Source organism: Electrophorus electricus, chromosome 1 (genome assembly GCF_041902795.1).
Source record: "Electrophorus electricus isolate QZ-2024a chromosome 1, ASM4190279v1, whole genome shotgun sequence".
Classification (NCBI taxonomy): domain Eukaryota; kingdom Metazoa; phylum Chordata; class Actinopteri; order Gymnotiformes; family Gymnotidae; genus Electrophorus; species Electrophorus electricus.
This window is the reverse complement of record NC_137497.1, coordinates 1,775,001-1,790,000: the sequence shown is the minus strand read 5'-3', so window position 1 is coordinate 1,790,000 and position 15,000 is coordinate 1,775,001. Positions and strand designations below refer to the sequence as shown.

At 40.5% G+C, this 15,000-nt stretch overlaps 1 protein-coding gene across 1 annotated transcript in view; it reads right to left on the bottom strand.

Annotated features, from left to right (window-relative positions):
- The window catches only part of LOC145656919 (NACHT, LRR and PYD domains-containing protein 3-like), a 486,221-nt gene that overhangs the window by 211,334 nt on the left and 259,887 nt on the right, over positions 1 to 15,000 (bottom strand). Inside the window, exons 4-9 of the mRNA XM_081710086.1 lie at positions 8,853 to 10,805; positions 6,595 to 6,768; positions 5,471 to 5,644; positions 3,735 to 3,908; positions 769 to 815; positions 1 to 688 (exon numbers count right to left, since the gene is read on the bottom strand). The exon at positions 1 to 688 is cut by the window's left edge and continues 675 nt beyond it. Coding sequence (XP_081566212.1) covers positions 156 to 688; positions 769 to 815; positions 3,735 to 3,908; positions 5,471 to 5,644; positions 6,595 to 6,768; positions 8,853 to 10,805 — 3,055 coding nt within the window. The 3' untranslated portion in view covers positions 1 to 155. The remainder of the gene's footprint in view (positions 689 to 768; positions 816 to 3,734; positions 3,909 to 5,470; positions 5,645 to 6,594; positions 6,769 to 8,852; positions 10,806 to 15,000) is intronic.

Here is a 15,000-nt window from a genome sequence, read left to right as displayed (position 1 = left end):
GAGAGAGAGGGGGTGTGTGTGAAGGAGAGAGAGGGTGTGTGTGTGAGAGAGAGAGAGAGAGAGAGATGGTGTGTGTGTGTGTGTGTGTGTGTGTGAGAAAGGTGTAGTGTGTGTGTTTCCCTGCAGACTCAGGTGTTCCTCCAGGACACAGGAGGCTATTCTAGCTCACACACATACACTGAGTAGTCAGGAATCCAAACCTCAAACCCTGCATAGAGGGGCTCAGTGAATCTGGAGTGGAATGTGTGTAAGTGTGTGAGTGTGTGTGTGTGAGAGACGCTGTAGAAGGACAGAGTGCCTGCAGCCCAGTCCAGATACACTCCTACTCTGTTAGAGTCGCAGGGGGTAGAGAGGGCAGTTCTCTTATTATTGTGACTGACAGTGTATCGGTTATTAGAGCAGATTAGACTCCAGGACTTTATATTACATCCAAACCAACATTCTCTACTGCCTCCTTTCCTCCTGATGCCTTTATATGTCACTGATATATCAGCCCTCCCACTCCACTCAGCCTCCCAGTAACAGCGTCCAGTCAGACTCTCTCTACACACAACCTGCACACAGTCAAATCTCTCTGGATGATCAGAATATGGCTGCTCCTCCTCCACACACGTCACCTTTCTGTTCCCCTCAGACAGAGTGAGACGTGTGTTTGCTGTGTTTGGGTCCAGTGTGAGATCACACGCATCTGCACACAAGAAGAGACATTAGAGGACACACATACAGTGAGTGAGTGAGTGAGTGAGTGAGTGAGTATTTACTTCTTACATTTTCTTAGTCCTGGTTTGATTCTGATCTCCCCTGCATACTCCAATCTAAACACACACACACACACACACACACACACACACACACACACACACACACACACACACACACACACACAGATAATAGTTCTGTCTCTCTCTCTTTTTCTCTCACACAGATAATAGTTCTGTCTCTCTCTCTCTTTTTCTCTCTCTCACATAATAGTTCTCTCTCTCTCTCTCTCTCTCACACAATAGTTCTCTCTCACACACACAGAAGTTCTCTCTCTCTCTCTCACAGATAATAGTTCTGTCTCTCTCTCTCACAGATAATGGTTCTCTCTCTCTCTCTCTCACACAGATAATAGTTCTCTCTCTCTCTCTCTCTCTCAAACATAATAGTTCTGTCTCTCTCTTTCTCTCTCACACAGATAATAGTTCTGTGTCTCTCTCTCTGATAATAGTTCTTTCTCTCTCTCTGTCTCACACACAGATTCTCTCTCTCACTCACACACACACACACACACAGGGTTAGGGTCAACACCCACCCCAACAGACGGCCGACCTACGCCTGTAGTACAAACGCCACCCTCCACACACACACTACAGAGATGGAGAGATCAAACAGATGCTCAACCTCATATGCAACAGACTGCTGAGCTGTCACAATTCATTAATCAAGAAATAAATGAATAGATAAATGAATTAATAAATAAATAGACAAATAAATAAATATCACTGTTTACAGGTTAGTCATTAGACCATCTTAATATGTATGTTTATATACATTAATGTTTGTACATATATCAACATAATCCTTCACTTTTACAGGTTTCTCTCACTTTGAATATATTTGTATTTGTATTTTTCCTTTCATACTTCATTTAAATAATGAAGTATAAATAATGAAACTCTTCTTTGTCTCTCTCTGTTACATTCGAGGCATAAAGTCATATACAAAAGTATAAACACTGAATTCACAAATAACACAGAAGATAAGGACATTATAATTCTCCAGGAAACCTGGTGTAAATCTGATTGGGTGACTCACTGTCCTGTAAACTACCAGGAAATCATCCTCCCCACTGTTAAGCCCCCTGACATTAAAAGAAGGAGATTCAGGTGGAATCATTATCTGGCAAGAAATCAGAACTGTCGAAATTTATAATTCCTCTGAAATAGAAAAATCACACATTTGGCTTAAAACCAACAAAGAGATTCTAAACACTCCAAAAGAAATATTCCTTTGTACAATCTCCAGTCCTCCCAGTGATGCCCTTATTATAATGAAGACATCTGTCCCAGTCTCCATGATCAGAGCAGTGGCTTCCAGGCCCAGGGAAGTGTGCTGATCTGTGGAGATCCAAACACATGTACTGGATCTCTGCCAGACTCCAACACAGAACAAGGTAACACTCACATATTTGGACACCATTACCCAAGAAACATAATTAATCTCTCCTGATATAATTCTGACATACAGCTGAACAGGAATGGAAAAGACCTCCCTGCAGATCTGTCATAGTCTGGGTCAGTACATTGTCAATGGTGGGTTACGAGGGGACTCTGGGGAGATGCACCTTTTGCTCACCTCTTGGTAATAGCACAGTGGATTGTATGATAACAGATTTAGACCCTTTCTCTCACAGTGTATTCACTGTAAAGCACGGTGGCTTGGTGGTCAGCATGTCTGACTCTCTGCACTAGGGTCTTGGGTTTAAGTCCCTATCTGGGTGGAGTTTCCATGTTCTGTCTGTGTGGGTTTCCTCCTGGGTCTCTGGTTTCCTCTCACAGTCCATAAACATGGAGGTTAGGTTGACTGGATATTCTAAAATGGTCCTGTATGAATGTGACCTGTGTAAGTATATGTAGATATGTATTACTGGAAAGTGGTGTAGGGGGTAAAGCATATGACATTAAATCCATGCACACAAACAGGTGTGCTAGAAAGACTGACATCAAAAGGACCGTTATCTTTTCTCAGGAGCGTGGAGTGAGACAAGGCTGCTGCTTAAGCCCAACATTATTCAACATTTACATCAATGAATAAGCCATCATTTTAGAATGCTCTGCAGCACCTGGTCTCACTCTACATGACTCAGAAAGAACGTTTCTGCTCTACACAGATGACCTGGTTCTACTGTTACCCACAGAGCAGGAGATACAACAGAACCTGGACCTGTTGGAGCAGTGCTGACAGACCTGGACCCTGGACCTATTGGATCAGTACTGACAGACGCACACAAACTAGAAACCTGTAGATAATATGATTGAAAATTAGTTCAATAATTAGATCATCCAGCAGTCAGTGAACTGAGAGTGAAAACACGCAGGGCATCTGTGCAATCAAATGTCACATTCACATTCAAATACCAATTCAAATTTGCCTCAAAATATTCCAGTCTATCATAGAACCAATTCTGCTGTGTGGTTGTGAAGTGTGGGGGCCACTCACAATGGAGCAAATACCCAGCTGTAGATCTAAATTTGACAACTTTCCACTATTACTCAAAATTCAGAAAAGGATGATTAAATACTGGCTACACTTAAAAACAGAGACCTCCACTCACACCACTACAAAGCCCTGCAGTGCCAAGAGCTGAGTAGAGAAAAGAGTCCCCTCACACAGCAGAGAAAAGAGTCCCCTCACACAGCTGCTCCTCTCATACAGGAGAGAAAAGAGTCCCCTCACACAACTGGTCATGACACTGAGTTCATTAACACACATTAACACTGTAACACATCAGCACCAGTCTGAAATACAATCAGACCAAATTATAACACTACAGAAACAAACCTACATCACCCACTGGAACACACACACACACACACACAGCAAAATGCAGTGTGATCTGAACCTAAAACATCAGTACACTATAGCAGACGACCTGTACACAGTTCCTGCTCCACTGTGTGTGAGAGCAGGTTGTATTTGAGAACACACAGTTGAGTATCAGATCAGTTCAAGGACAGGGGATTTCTACATACCTGAGTGTCTCCAGTCTGCAGTGGAGATCCTCCAGTCTAGCAGAGAGCAGCTTCACTCCTGACTCTCCTGGGTGGTTGTAGGTCAGATCAAGTTCTTTCAGGTGGGAGGGGTTTGAGCTCAGAGCAGAAGCCAGAGAAGAACAACCTTCCTCTGTGACCAAACAACCAGACAGTCTGCAGATAGGAGGGAGAAAGAGGAAAATGTGTTTGCATGTAGCAGACTTTACTGTAAAGAAAAGTATGGAATTACAAACCATGAAACAGTAATTTTTTTTATCTGGAAGTTTTAAAAATTTTTTTAATATTCTTAACTTTTTCATGATAAAATATGCCTATTATCTTCTTGATGTAATTATTCCCAATGTTATTAAAAATTTGTAATGTCATTGGTAGTATTTTTGTTTCCATAGCAACAGATGAAAGTCTAAAGAATGTTTTGTACTTTATGGTTCATTTTCAACATCATTATTTGTTTATATATATATAATTTTAATTTATAATTAGAAAAGAGAACTGCAGTCAACTCTACCCTTAAACCATTAAGAAAATGGCTTTTGATGTGATATAAACTTTCCCAGTTTGCTCTTTGGTCCCCACTGCCATGATTCTCCAGTCTTGTTTCTTATGAGTTAGTCACTGTTTTTAACTGAGTTTTCAGCCACTGGTTAACGTGGAATAACCCAGTAGGTTTCTGTAAATGGTGAACCTCCTAAGATTGTTCCTGCTATTCAGAGGTTACTTACATGTTGAAAAAAGTCTAGTACTGTAATCTTCAATTTCATCGTGTATCTCACATACCACTTTGTAAAATGACAGCTCACTACACTTTCCCCAAACCTTAAGATCCATTAGTATTTGTACAGCTCACTACACTGTCCCCAAACCCTTAAGAACCATTAGCATTTGTACAGCTCACTACACTGTCCCCAAACCCTTAAGAACCATTAGTATTTGTGCAGCTCACTACACTGTCCCCAAACCCTTAAGATCCATTAGTCTTTGTACAGCTCACTACACTGTCCCAAAACCCTTAAGATCCATTTGTCTTTGTTCAGCTCACTACACTGTCCCCAAACCCTTAAGAACCATTAGTATTTGTACAGCTTACTACACTGTCCCCAAACCCTTAAGAACCATTAGTATTTGTACAGCTCACTACACTGTCCCCAAACCCTTAAGATCCATTAGTATTTGTACAGCTCACTACACTGTCCCCAAACCCTTAAGAACCATTAGTATTTGTACAGCTCACTACACTGTCCCCAAACCCATAAGATCCATTAGTCTTTGTACAGCTGTCTTTAGATGTTTATAAACACTGTGTTGATCTGGGAATATATTTGTTGTTAACAATATAAAGAGGCTCTTACAGCACAAACTTAAAAACTGTGGACTTTATCCCATTTGTACAGTGTAATGAAAGATTGGTCTACCCTCCTTCTCCAATGTAGAATGATGTAAACATTGATGACTTGTGGCAGTTAGATAAAATCTATTCTTCTGAGGTATTATCACAAACTCTACCTGTAGCATGTGTCAGATATGAATAAAATAAATGAATAATACCTCTGCCCTAAATAATTTCTGTTTAACTAAACTAGATTTTCTTGAACTAAGCCCTTTTCCTGAAATCTTATATAAAAGACTGGTAAATCGATATTCAGACTTTTAAAACTATGAATCACAGATCACAGCATAAACTTTGCATTTCAACAATGAATTCACAGAAAGTTCACCTGAGAATCTCCAGTTTACAGTGTGAACTCTTCAGTCCAGCAGAGAGCAGCTTCACTCCTGAATCCTGCAGATCATTGTTAGACAGGTCGAGTTCTCTCAGGCGGTAGTTTGTGAGTTGTAGAGCTGCACCCAAAATTTCACATGTCTGCTCTCCAAGATTACACAATGGCAGTCTGCAATGGCAAAGATTTTACATTCAGTGAGGAATATTTGAATGCATTAAGACCAAAATGTATTTAGATCATGGTGCCTGAAAACTAAAGTTATGTGGGTTTTTAAAGAAGATGAAATGAGTGTAGTTTGCTGTGCAATTATTGGATTCCTGCTGTACATTGTGTTGATCTTAAAGACATTTTCATAATACTGGTTAGAGTCAATAATCTTTTTTACCAACACAATCAAAGGAGTACGGGTTAGTCGTTAGGGGTTAGTAACAATTAGAGGGGTAGGAGTTAGTAACTTAATGAGAGTCACTTCATAAAGATGTATTCACAGTAAAAGAGTTATATCTTTATGAAGTGACGTATTCACAGTAAAAGAGTTATATCTTTATAAAGTGATGTGTTCACAGTAAAAGAGTTATATCACTTCAGGATATAAGGCGTGAAGCAGGACGCACAGACTTCCTCGACAAGGACGAAAATTTAATTGAAACATACACAATGGCACTCACACGTATTACAAATAAGGAACATGAAATGGTTAACAATAAACAGACACGATAAATGGGAAAACGTATAATAATGATAACACTTATATTTAACATTAATAAGCTACATTAACAATGACCAATGATACTGCACACACTAACAAGGGTTTAAATACACAGACAAAACAAGGTGCAGGTGTGTGCAGGCGTGGCCACAAACATCCTCCCAAGTCACATGGCGGGCCAAACCCCATGAATCGTGGGAGGAGAACGTTCCATGACAAAATATATGTGCTCTCCTGAGCATCTCCAGTTTACAGTGTCTCACCTGAGCGTCTCCAGTTTACAGTGTCTCACCTGAGTGTCTCCAGTCTACAGTGTCTCACCTGAGTGTCTCCAGTCTACAGTGTCTCACCTGAGTGTCTCCAGTCTAGAGTGTCTCACCTGAGTATATCCAGTTTACAGTGTGCTCACCTGAGTGTCTCCAGTTTACAGTGTGAACTCTTCAGCCCATTAGAAAGCAGCTTCATTCCTTCATCTTCCAGGGTGCTGATATTGATTCTCAGTTCTCTCAGGGAGGAATTTGATGATGCCAAAGTGGAACATAGAGTTTTACACAAATCTGTGTCCAGACTACAGTTACCTAGTCTGCAAATACAGAGGAAACAAAGCACATTTAAAACAGAGTGAGACATCAAACTGCACAGAAATGGTTTGAACAGCTTGAGAAAGAAAACAAGAAAACAAGCAAGTCAGTCTAACCAAACTAGTGGCAGAGTTACTGAATAAAAAGACTTGCAGTTAATGAACATTTACAACATTAATATCTAATACCTGTTATTACCTGCTATTCACTTTATGTTATATAAATACAATCAGTATAAGACAGCTACATAGAACTAGAACTAGACAGAACTAATCAATGTCTGAAAGAGTCTGGAGCAGGTGTGTTAGAGACTCAGGAATTACAATAATTAGAGCTGTAATATTAATTAATGAATCAACAAACCTTGGTTAAGTCATTAAAGTATTACTACACAACACAAGATTAGAACAGTGATGTAACTGCTTACAAGGAATTAAAAATGAAGTAACAGCTAAAATTATGAGATAACTAAGATATAGGTACAGAATTTAGTGATCAGATCACATTCGGATTTCACTCTACCAAATGAAATACAAGTCATAAACAACCAAGACACACTGTAATCTGATCATTGAAACCACAGTCAGAAGTGGTCAGAGACGGATGTTGATCGCATTTGATACAAGTGAAAGTCTCTGTATCTGCATCCAACTACTCAAGTGGAAGCCCGTCTGCTGGCTGACTGCAGAAATTACTGCTGCTGCCAGTCAAAGCTTCTCCTGCACTGAGGCATACGGGACTGAATCACTTAACTGACAGTTCACCAAGTAGTAAATTATCTAACCTAGCTAATGGTGAACATTAATCACAACATCCTGTTTCAGTTAGTGGTAACATCAGCAGCTAGTTAGGTAATTCTCATAAGTCCATTTATGTGGTTTAGTAGTATTAACACAAAAGTCAGCTGCTTAACTGTTTTTTTAGATAGACATGCTTTTTCATGAACTTTTCTTGCTTGGTAAACACTTCTGCCCATCACAGGGCTGATCCTCTCAGGGGTCTGATCTGTCTGTAGGGCTACAGCTGGACACCTCGTTGCCAGTTGTAGATGGTTTCTGCCTATATCTGAGAGTGTATAATACAATCGTAATAGTCTGCAAGGAATCTTGTTTACCGTGTAGGTTGCAGGAAGCAAAACAGAAATGATGTGTGGACTGGTGTGCTTTTAAAATGTTAAAATAAGATCGAAGCACATCTGGTCACTCTGAGGACACATTTTAGTGAAAAGTGTAAACAGAATCCAGCCAAAGTGAATTCCGGTACAATCTGGAAATGAAACACCTTAATTTAAGGTGTAAACAGGCTATTTGCTTGCACAGCTGATGAAGGACCTCTGACCTAAATCTGGTTTCTCTGGAAACCTTGTGAACTCTCTTTCCATGTCTACGACCTCTATATCTTTAACTACAATACACTGTGCCATCCACGTATGTACACAGGGTAAGGCAAGTATTGTAGAAAGAGCAGAGAGAGAACTTCCTGTGTTTAACTTTTGTAGTGATAGATTACAGTGGGTGTAATTAGCTTCATTAAAAGACTTCACTTAATATTAATAGTAAAGTGGCTAAAGTTTGGTGTGATAAACTGAAGTCAGTAGCAGTCAATAATCCTAGCAAAGTGATCTAAAACTGAATCATAACCCTGACTGTACATTCACTAGTTTTAATTCAAAGTCACATACCTCTCATTAACACTCATTACAACTAGCTTTAATTCACAGTCACACACCTCCTATAAACACTCATTAAGACTAGTTTTAATTCACAGTCACATACCTCCCTTTAACATTCATTATGACTAGGAGCGGACAAAAAGATGTTAAGGTCAATGTTTTCTGTAAATTTTGTTTTGAAACAAAAATTAAGTGGTACTTTCATATTGAAACATATGAAATGTTTTTGCTGTTTCTATTCTGCTGCCTTGTGGAGTGTTGTGGTGTGTGTGAGTTGAGGGAATATAATAAATAATCCAGTGTATCAATTCTAAAGCTGTGTGGCATCTTCCTTGTGAGGGTGAATGAAACATTTAGCCATCAGTACTCAATTACTAATATAAATTATTGAATAAATAATAGTTAAACACTCACAGAGCCTTTCTGCAGTTTGCAGCAGCTGGGATCAGCCTCCTGTAACCCTCCTGTGATGTGTTGTATTTCTCCAAGTCCAACTCATCCAGCACCTCCTCTGAGGTCAGAAGCATGCAGGCTAGTGCTGAACACTGTCCAGGAGAGAGCTCCTGTCCTGGGTGCTTCTCTGATTGTAGATACTCCTGAATCTCTCTGGCGAGAGACTGGTCCTTCATTTCAGACAGACAGAGGAACAGACTGATGGATCTCTCAGTGGGGAGGTCCTCTGTTTGTATTTGGTCTTTGATGTACTGAACTGTGTATGTGATGCTCTCTGGGCTGCTGTGTGTGTGTGTCAGGAGGCCTTGTAGGAGACACTGATTGGACTCCAGTGAGATGCCCAGCAAGAAACGGAGGAAAAGGTCCAGGTGTCCATTCTGACTCTCTAAGGCTTTACACACTGCTTTCTTCAGCAGGTCACGGAGAGAAACTTTCTTAGACCTGGAACTGGACTGTAACTTAAAACCCTGCAGTGCCCTCCTTTTATTGCTGATAAAACAGTGAAACACATAAAGAGCAGCCAGGAACTCCTGAAAACTCAGATGTACAAAGCAGTAGATCTTCCTCTGGTAAAGCACAGATTCCTCCCTAAAGATCTCAGTGCAGATCCCAGAGTACACGGAGGCCTCAGTGACATCAATGCCACACTCTCTCAGGTCTTCTTCATAGAACATCACATTTCCCTTCATCAGGTGTTTGAAAGCCAGTTCAGCCAGTTTCAGAATCATCGACCTGTTGGATTTCAGATATTTCCTTTGATCTCTTTTCTTTTTCCCCTCATACTTCTCATTCTTCATATTGATCTGAGTGTGCAGGAACTGTATGTACATCTCAGTCAGAGTTTTAGGGATTTCTGTAGCAGTTTGTTTTAGTATTTCCTGAAGCACAGTGGCTGAGATCCAACAGAAGGCTGGTATGTGACACATGATGTGGAGGCTCTTTGCTGTCTTTATGTGTGAGATGATTTTCTCAGCTTGGTCTTGGTCACTGACTCTCTTCCTGAAGTACTCCTCCTTCTGTGGGTCCGTGAATCCCTGAATTTCTGTCACACGGTTAATGTACTGAGGAGGGATTTGATTGGCTGCTGCTGGTCGGGAGGTTATCCAGATGAGAGCAGAGGGAAGCAGCTCTCCTTTGATGAGGTTTGACATCAGCACACCCACTGATGATGTCATGCTTATGTCAGACACTTTATTACACTGGGAAACGTTCAGTTGAATTCTGCTTTCATCCAGGCCATCAAAGATGAACACAACTTTGTACATATCATATATCTTTTGGTCCAGGTCTTTTATCTCAGGATGGAAGTCACACAGGAGTCTATGCAGACTGTACTGGTTATCTTTAACCAGGTTCAGCTCCCGGAATGGAAGCACAAACATGAAATCTACATCCTGATTGGCTTTTCCCTCTGCCCAGTCCAGAATGAACTTCTGCACTGAGACAGATTTCCCAATGCCTGCAATGCCTTTGGTCAGAACAGTTCTGAGCTTTGGCACTTCTGGGTCTTTATCTTCTTTTGGTTCTGTGACACCTTCAGCCATCACAGCTCTGATCTTCTCTTCCTTCATGTCTCCTTCAGGACCTTGTACAGGTTTAAAGATGTCTGAGCAGTAGATTGGAGTGTCTTGTACCAGCTGTTTCCTGGGTGTTTTCTCCATCTGTAAAACCTCATGTTCTTCATTCACTCCTTCACTCTCTCCCTCTAGGATGTAGAGTTGTGTGTAAACCCTGTTCAGGAGGGTTTTATTCTCTTGTGATTTGTTTCCCTCAAATAAACTCTCATACTTGTTCTTCATGCTGGTTTTGTGTGTGTGTAAGACTCTGTGTAGGACATCATCCAGTGGTGTGTGAGAGTCCTGCTGTATGGACTCTTCCATGTCTTTGTGTGGATGTAGAACAGGATGAGTTCTTCTGTAGAAACATACAGCCAAAATGTCAGTAATGAAACTAATGTATAATGAAGTACTAATGAAAACATTAACAGACTTGTGTGCTGAAATAAATGAACTTGGATAGTTATGGAGAACTGGGCATTAATGAGGAACAGACTGATACACAGTAGAGTGGGAGATACACCGTGAGATTTACACTGTACAGTAACACTCAGGAGTCAGAGGTGGGCGGGGCTAGAGGTGGGCAGGGCTAGAGGTTAGTAGGATGTAACTGACATTATAAGGACGATTCCTAATAACAGGAAAAACAGATCATAATACACACGGGGTCATATGGCAAAAACAAACACTTAGAACAAGCAAAACAAGAAGAAACAGTCAGAAATGATGGAACAATGTTAACAATCACTAGAGAACATTAGCAAGAGTCTGACATGTACAGATAGATAGATAGATAGATAGATAGATAGATAGATAGATAGATAGATAGATAGATAGATAGATAGATAGATAGATAGATAGATAGATAGATAGATAGATAGATAGATAGATAGATAGATAGGAGAGTAACAATACTATACATATATAGACATGCAAATGAATGATATACACAGTAATGAAATCTCTATATATACAGACATGTAATGAGACCACACACACACAAACACACACAAACACCTGCACACATCAGAGATGAGTCACTATACAGATACCTACATGAGGTCAATGAGGAGACTATATACACACATACAGATATGAGGTCAGTTTACTAATTACCTCAAAAACTCTTGAGGGACATCTTTAAGGGCAAAACTAAAAGTGAGCATGTCACTAGAAACCCCAAAACTACTACTAAAAAGCATTAACCAAAAATCAAAAATGATTATAGACAGAATCTAGTAGCACTACATCTACAGCACTGTCTCACCTGGGGTCAGTCAGAGTCTAGTAGCACTACATCTACAGCACTGTCTCACCTGGGGTCAGTCAGAGTCTAGTAGTACTACATCTACAGCACTCTTGATAGCTTAACAGATGCACTGCTGGTTTCTGAGAGTAGTTCAGGATAACAGTGCATGTTATGTTCCCTGCATGTGAGTTTAACTCATTTTACACACATACAAGGAACACTAAAACACATCCAGGCACCCTGGTTGGTTGTATACAGTGTTAGACTTTTCACACTGCTTCAAACCCTTCCAGGAAAAATTAGAATATATAATTTTATATTTATGGACTGATCAAGTAATGTGTATGTGTCACGGGACGCTCCCCCCCACGAGTCACGTGGTACGGCCTGCTGCGTGCAGGGGGGTTCACCGTCAATTGTAACCAAGCAATTCTTGACTGCACGCACCTGCACGGGTTACCGTCATGTGTCTATTTAAACCTCTGCTAGTGTTTGCATTGTGTTGGTCATTGTTTGCTGAAGTCTGTTTAAACGTGTGTATATCCATTGTTCAATGTTGTGTAACCTGTGTCTAGTTAAATGTACCGTTATGTCTGTCACTAATGTTGTGTGAGTGCCACCGTTGTTTGTGGTTTATGTTAATAAATGTTTCACTCTGTCGAAGGAGTCTGTGCGTCCTGCTCCACGCCCATCAGCACTCGGGGCAGCAGCAACGTTACAGTATGATTTAGTATTAAAATTTGATCAGAAAATGCATCCATTTTTATCCTCTCTTAGGAAAGTAGTCCAGGGACAGCCAGCCCAGAGAAGCCAGTCTGCATTATGCTATTGTAACAATCTGAATGTCGCAGGACGCACAGACTCCGTTGACGTAGACAGACATTTATTGATAAAGACAGAAGACAACGGCATTCACATTTAACGTACTCGATGGACATTAACGCGGTGAACAAGTATTTAAACAACATGACCATGAACAATGACCGATAATCCCGCACACACCAGCCTGGGTTTAAATACACAGACATAACGAGACTAAACCAGGTGCAGGTGTGTGCAGGCGTGGTTACAAACACGATAAACAAACAAGACCCTCCCACTGCACACGGCGGGCCAAACCACGTAACCTGTGGGAGGAGAGCGTTCCCTGACAGCTATCAAGTCACAAGCACATTTCAAAAGAAACACATTCTCTTCTCAGCCAGACAAAATACAGACACCAGAGACACATAAATCTGCAGAAACCTCTCCACTGGCTCCCACTGAGATAGATGAAGATTCCTCAAGGTGAGGAGACATGTAACTCTGCATAGGTATAAGATGACATTTAGTGGTGATATAGCAGTATTAACAGTAATAACATGTAACTCTGGGTAGGTATAAGATGACATTTAGTGGTGATATAGAGGTATTAACAGTATTAGACATGTAACTCTGGGTAGGTATAAGATGACATTTAGTGGTGATATAGAGGTATTAACAGTAGGAGACATGTAACTCTGGGTAGGTATAAGATGACATTTAGTGTTGATATAGAGGTATTAACAGTATTAGACATGTAACTCTGGGTAGGTATAAGATGACATTTAGTGGTGATATAGAGGTATAAACAGTAGGAGACATGTAACTCTGGGTAGGTATGAGATGACATTTAGTGGTGATATAGAGGTATTAACAGTATTAGACATGTAACTCTGGGTAGGAATAAGATGACATTTAGTGGTGATATAGAGGTATTAACAGTATTAGACATGTAACTCTGGGTAGGTATAAGATGACATTTAGCGGTGATATAGAGGTATTAACAGTATTAGACATGTAACTCTGGGTAGGTATAAGATGACATTTAGTGGTGATATAGAGGTATTAACAGTATTAGACATGTAACTCTGGGCAGGTATAAGATGACATTTAGTGGTGATATAGAGGTATTAACAGTATTAGACATGTAACTCTGGGTAGGTATAAGATGACATTTAGTGGTGATATAGAGGTATTAACAGTAGGAGACACGTAACTCTGGGTAGGTATAAGATGACATTTAGTGGTGATATAGAGGTATTAACAGTAGGAGACATGTAACTCTGGGTAGGTATAAGATGACATTTAGTGGTGATATAGAGGTATTAACAGTAGGAGACACGTAACTCTGGGTAGGTATAAGATGACATTTAGTGGTGATATAGAGGTATTAACAGTAGGAGACATGTAACTCTGGGTAGGTATAAGATGACATTTAGTGGTGATATAGAGGTATTAACAGTAGGAGACACGTAACTCTGGTTAGGTATAAGATGACATTTAGTGGTGATATAGAGGTATTAACAGTAGGAGACATGTAACTCTGGGAAGGTATAACAGTCAGTCAGTGTCTCTCTTACTGAGATGATGTTTACTGTCTTACAGTCAGTGTCAGTGATCAGACAGACAGACTACCTGTACTACACACCAAACACTAAGAGATCAGACAGAGAGAGACTACCTGTACTACACACTAAACACTAAGAGATCAGACAGAGAGACTATCTGTACTACACACCAAACACACACCAGACAATAAGAGATCAGACAGCGAGAGACTACCTGTACGACTCACTTCACTCATCACTCTCATCTCTAGGTGATGTACCCTTGTAAACCAGTTTTCCATCTGTACATTTATACCTACTTTACTAACAGAAAAGGTTTATGTAAAGGTTATGCAGGTGTCCATGCCAATAAAATCTCCTTAGGCTCCTTTGAGTGTTTAATAACACCTCACCCTCACCTGGTGTGTACTGTAGCGTGCCAGTTACACTGTCTCACCTGGGGATAGTCAGACTCTAGTAGCACTACATCTACAGCACTGTCTCACCTGGGGTCAGTCAGAGTCTAGTAGCTCTACATCTACAGCACTGTCTCACCTGGGGTCAGTTAGAGTCTAATAGCACTACATCTACTGCACTGACTCACCTGGGGTCAGTTAGAGTCTAGTAGCACTACATCTACAGCACCATCTCACCTGGGGTCAGTCAGAGTCTAGTAGCACTACATCTACAGCACTGCCTCACCTGGGAGTTTAGCAGCACTTCATCTATAACAATGTCTCTTGTAAACCAGAGTGTTCCATCTGTACATTTATATGTACTTCACTAACAGAACTGTTGTAAAGTTTATGCAGGTCTCCATGCCAATAAAATCTCATGAGGCTCCTCTGGTGTGTACAGTAGAGTGCAGGTTACACAACCCCAGCTGAGTGTTTAATAACACCTCACTGTGTTCTGTTTCCCTATTAGTTAAGATATTTAAAAAGTACACATATCAC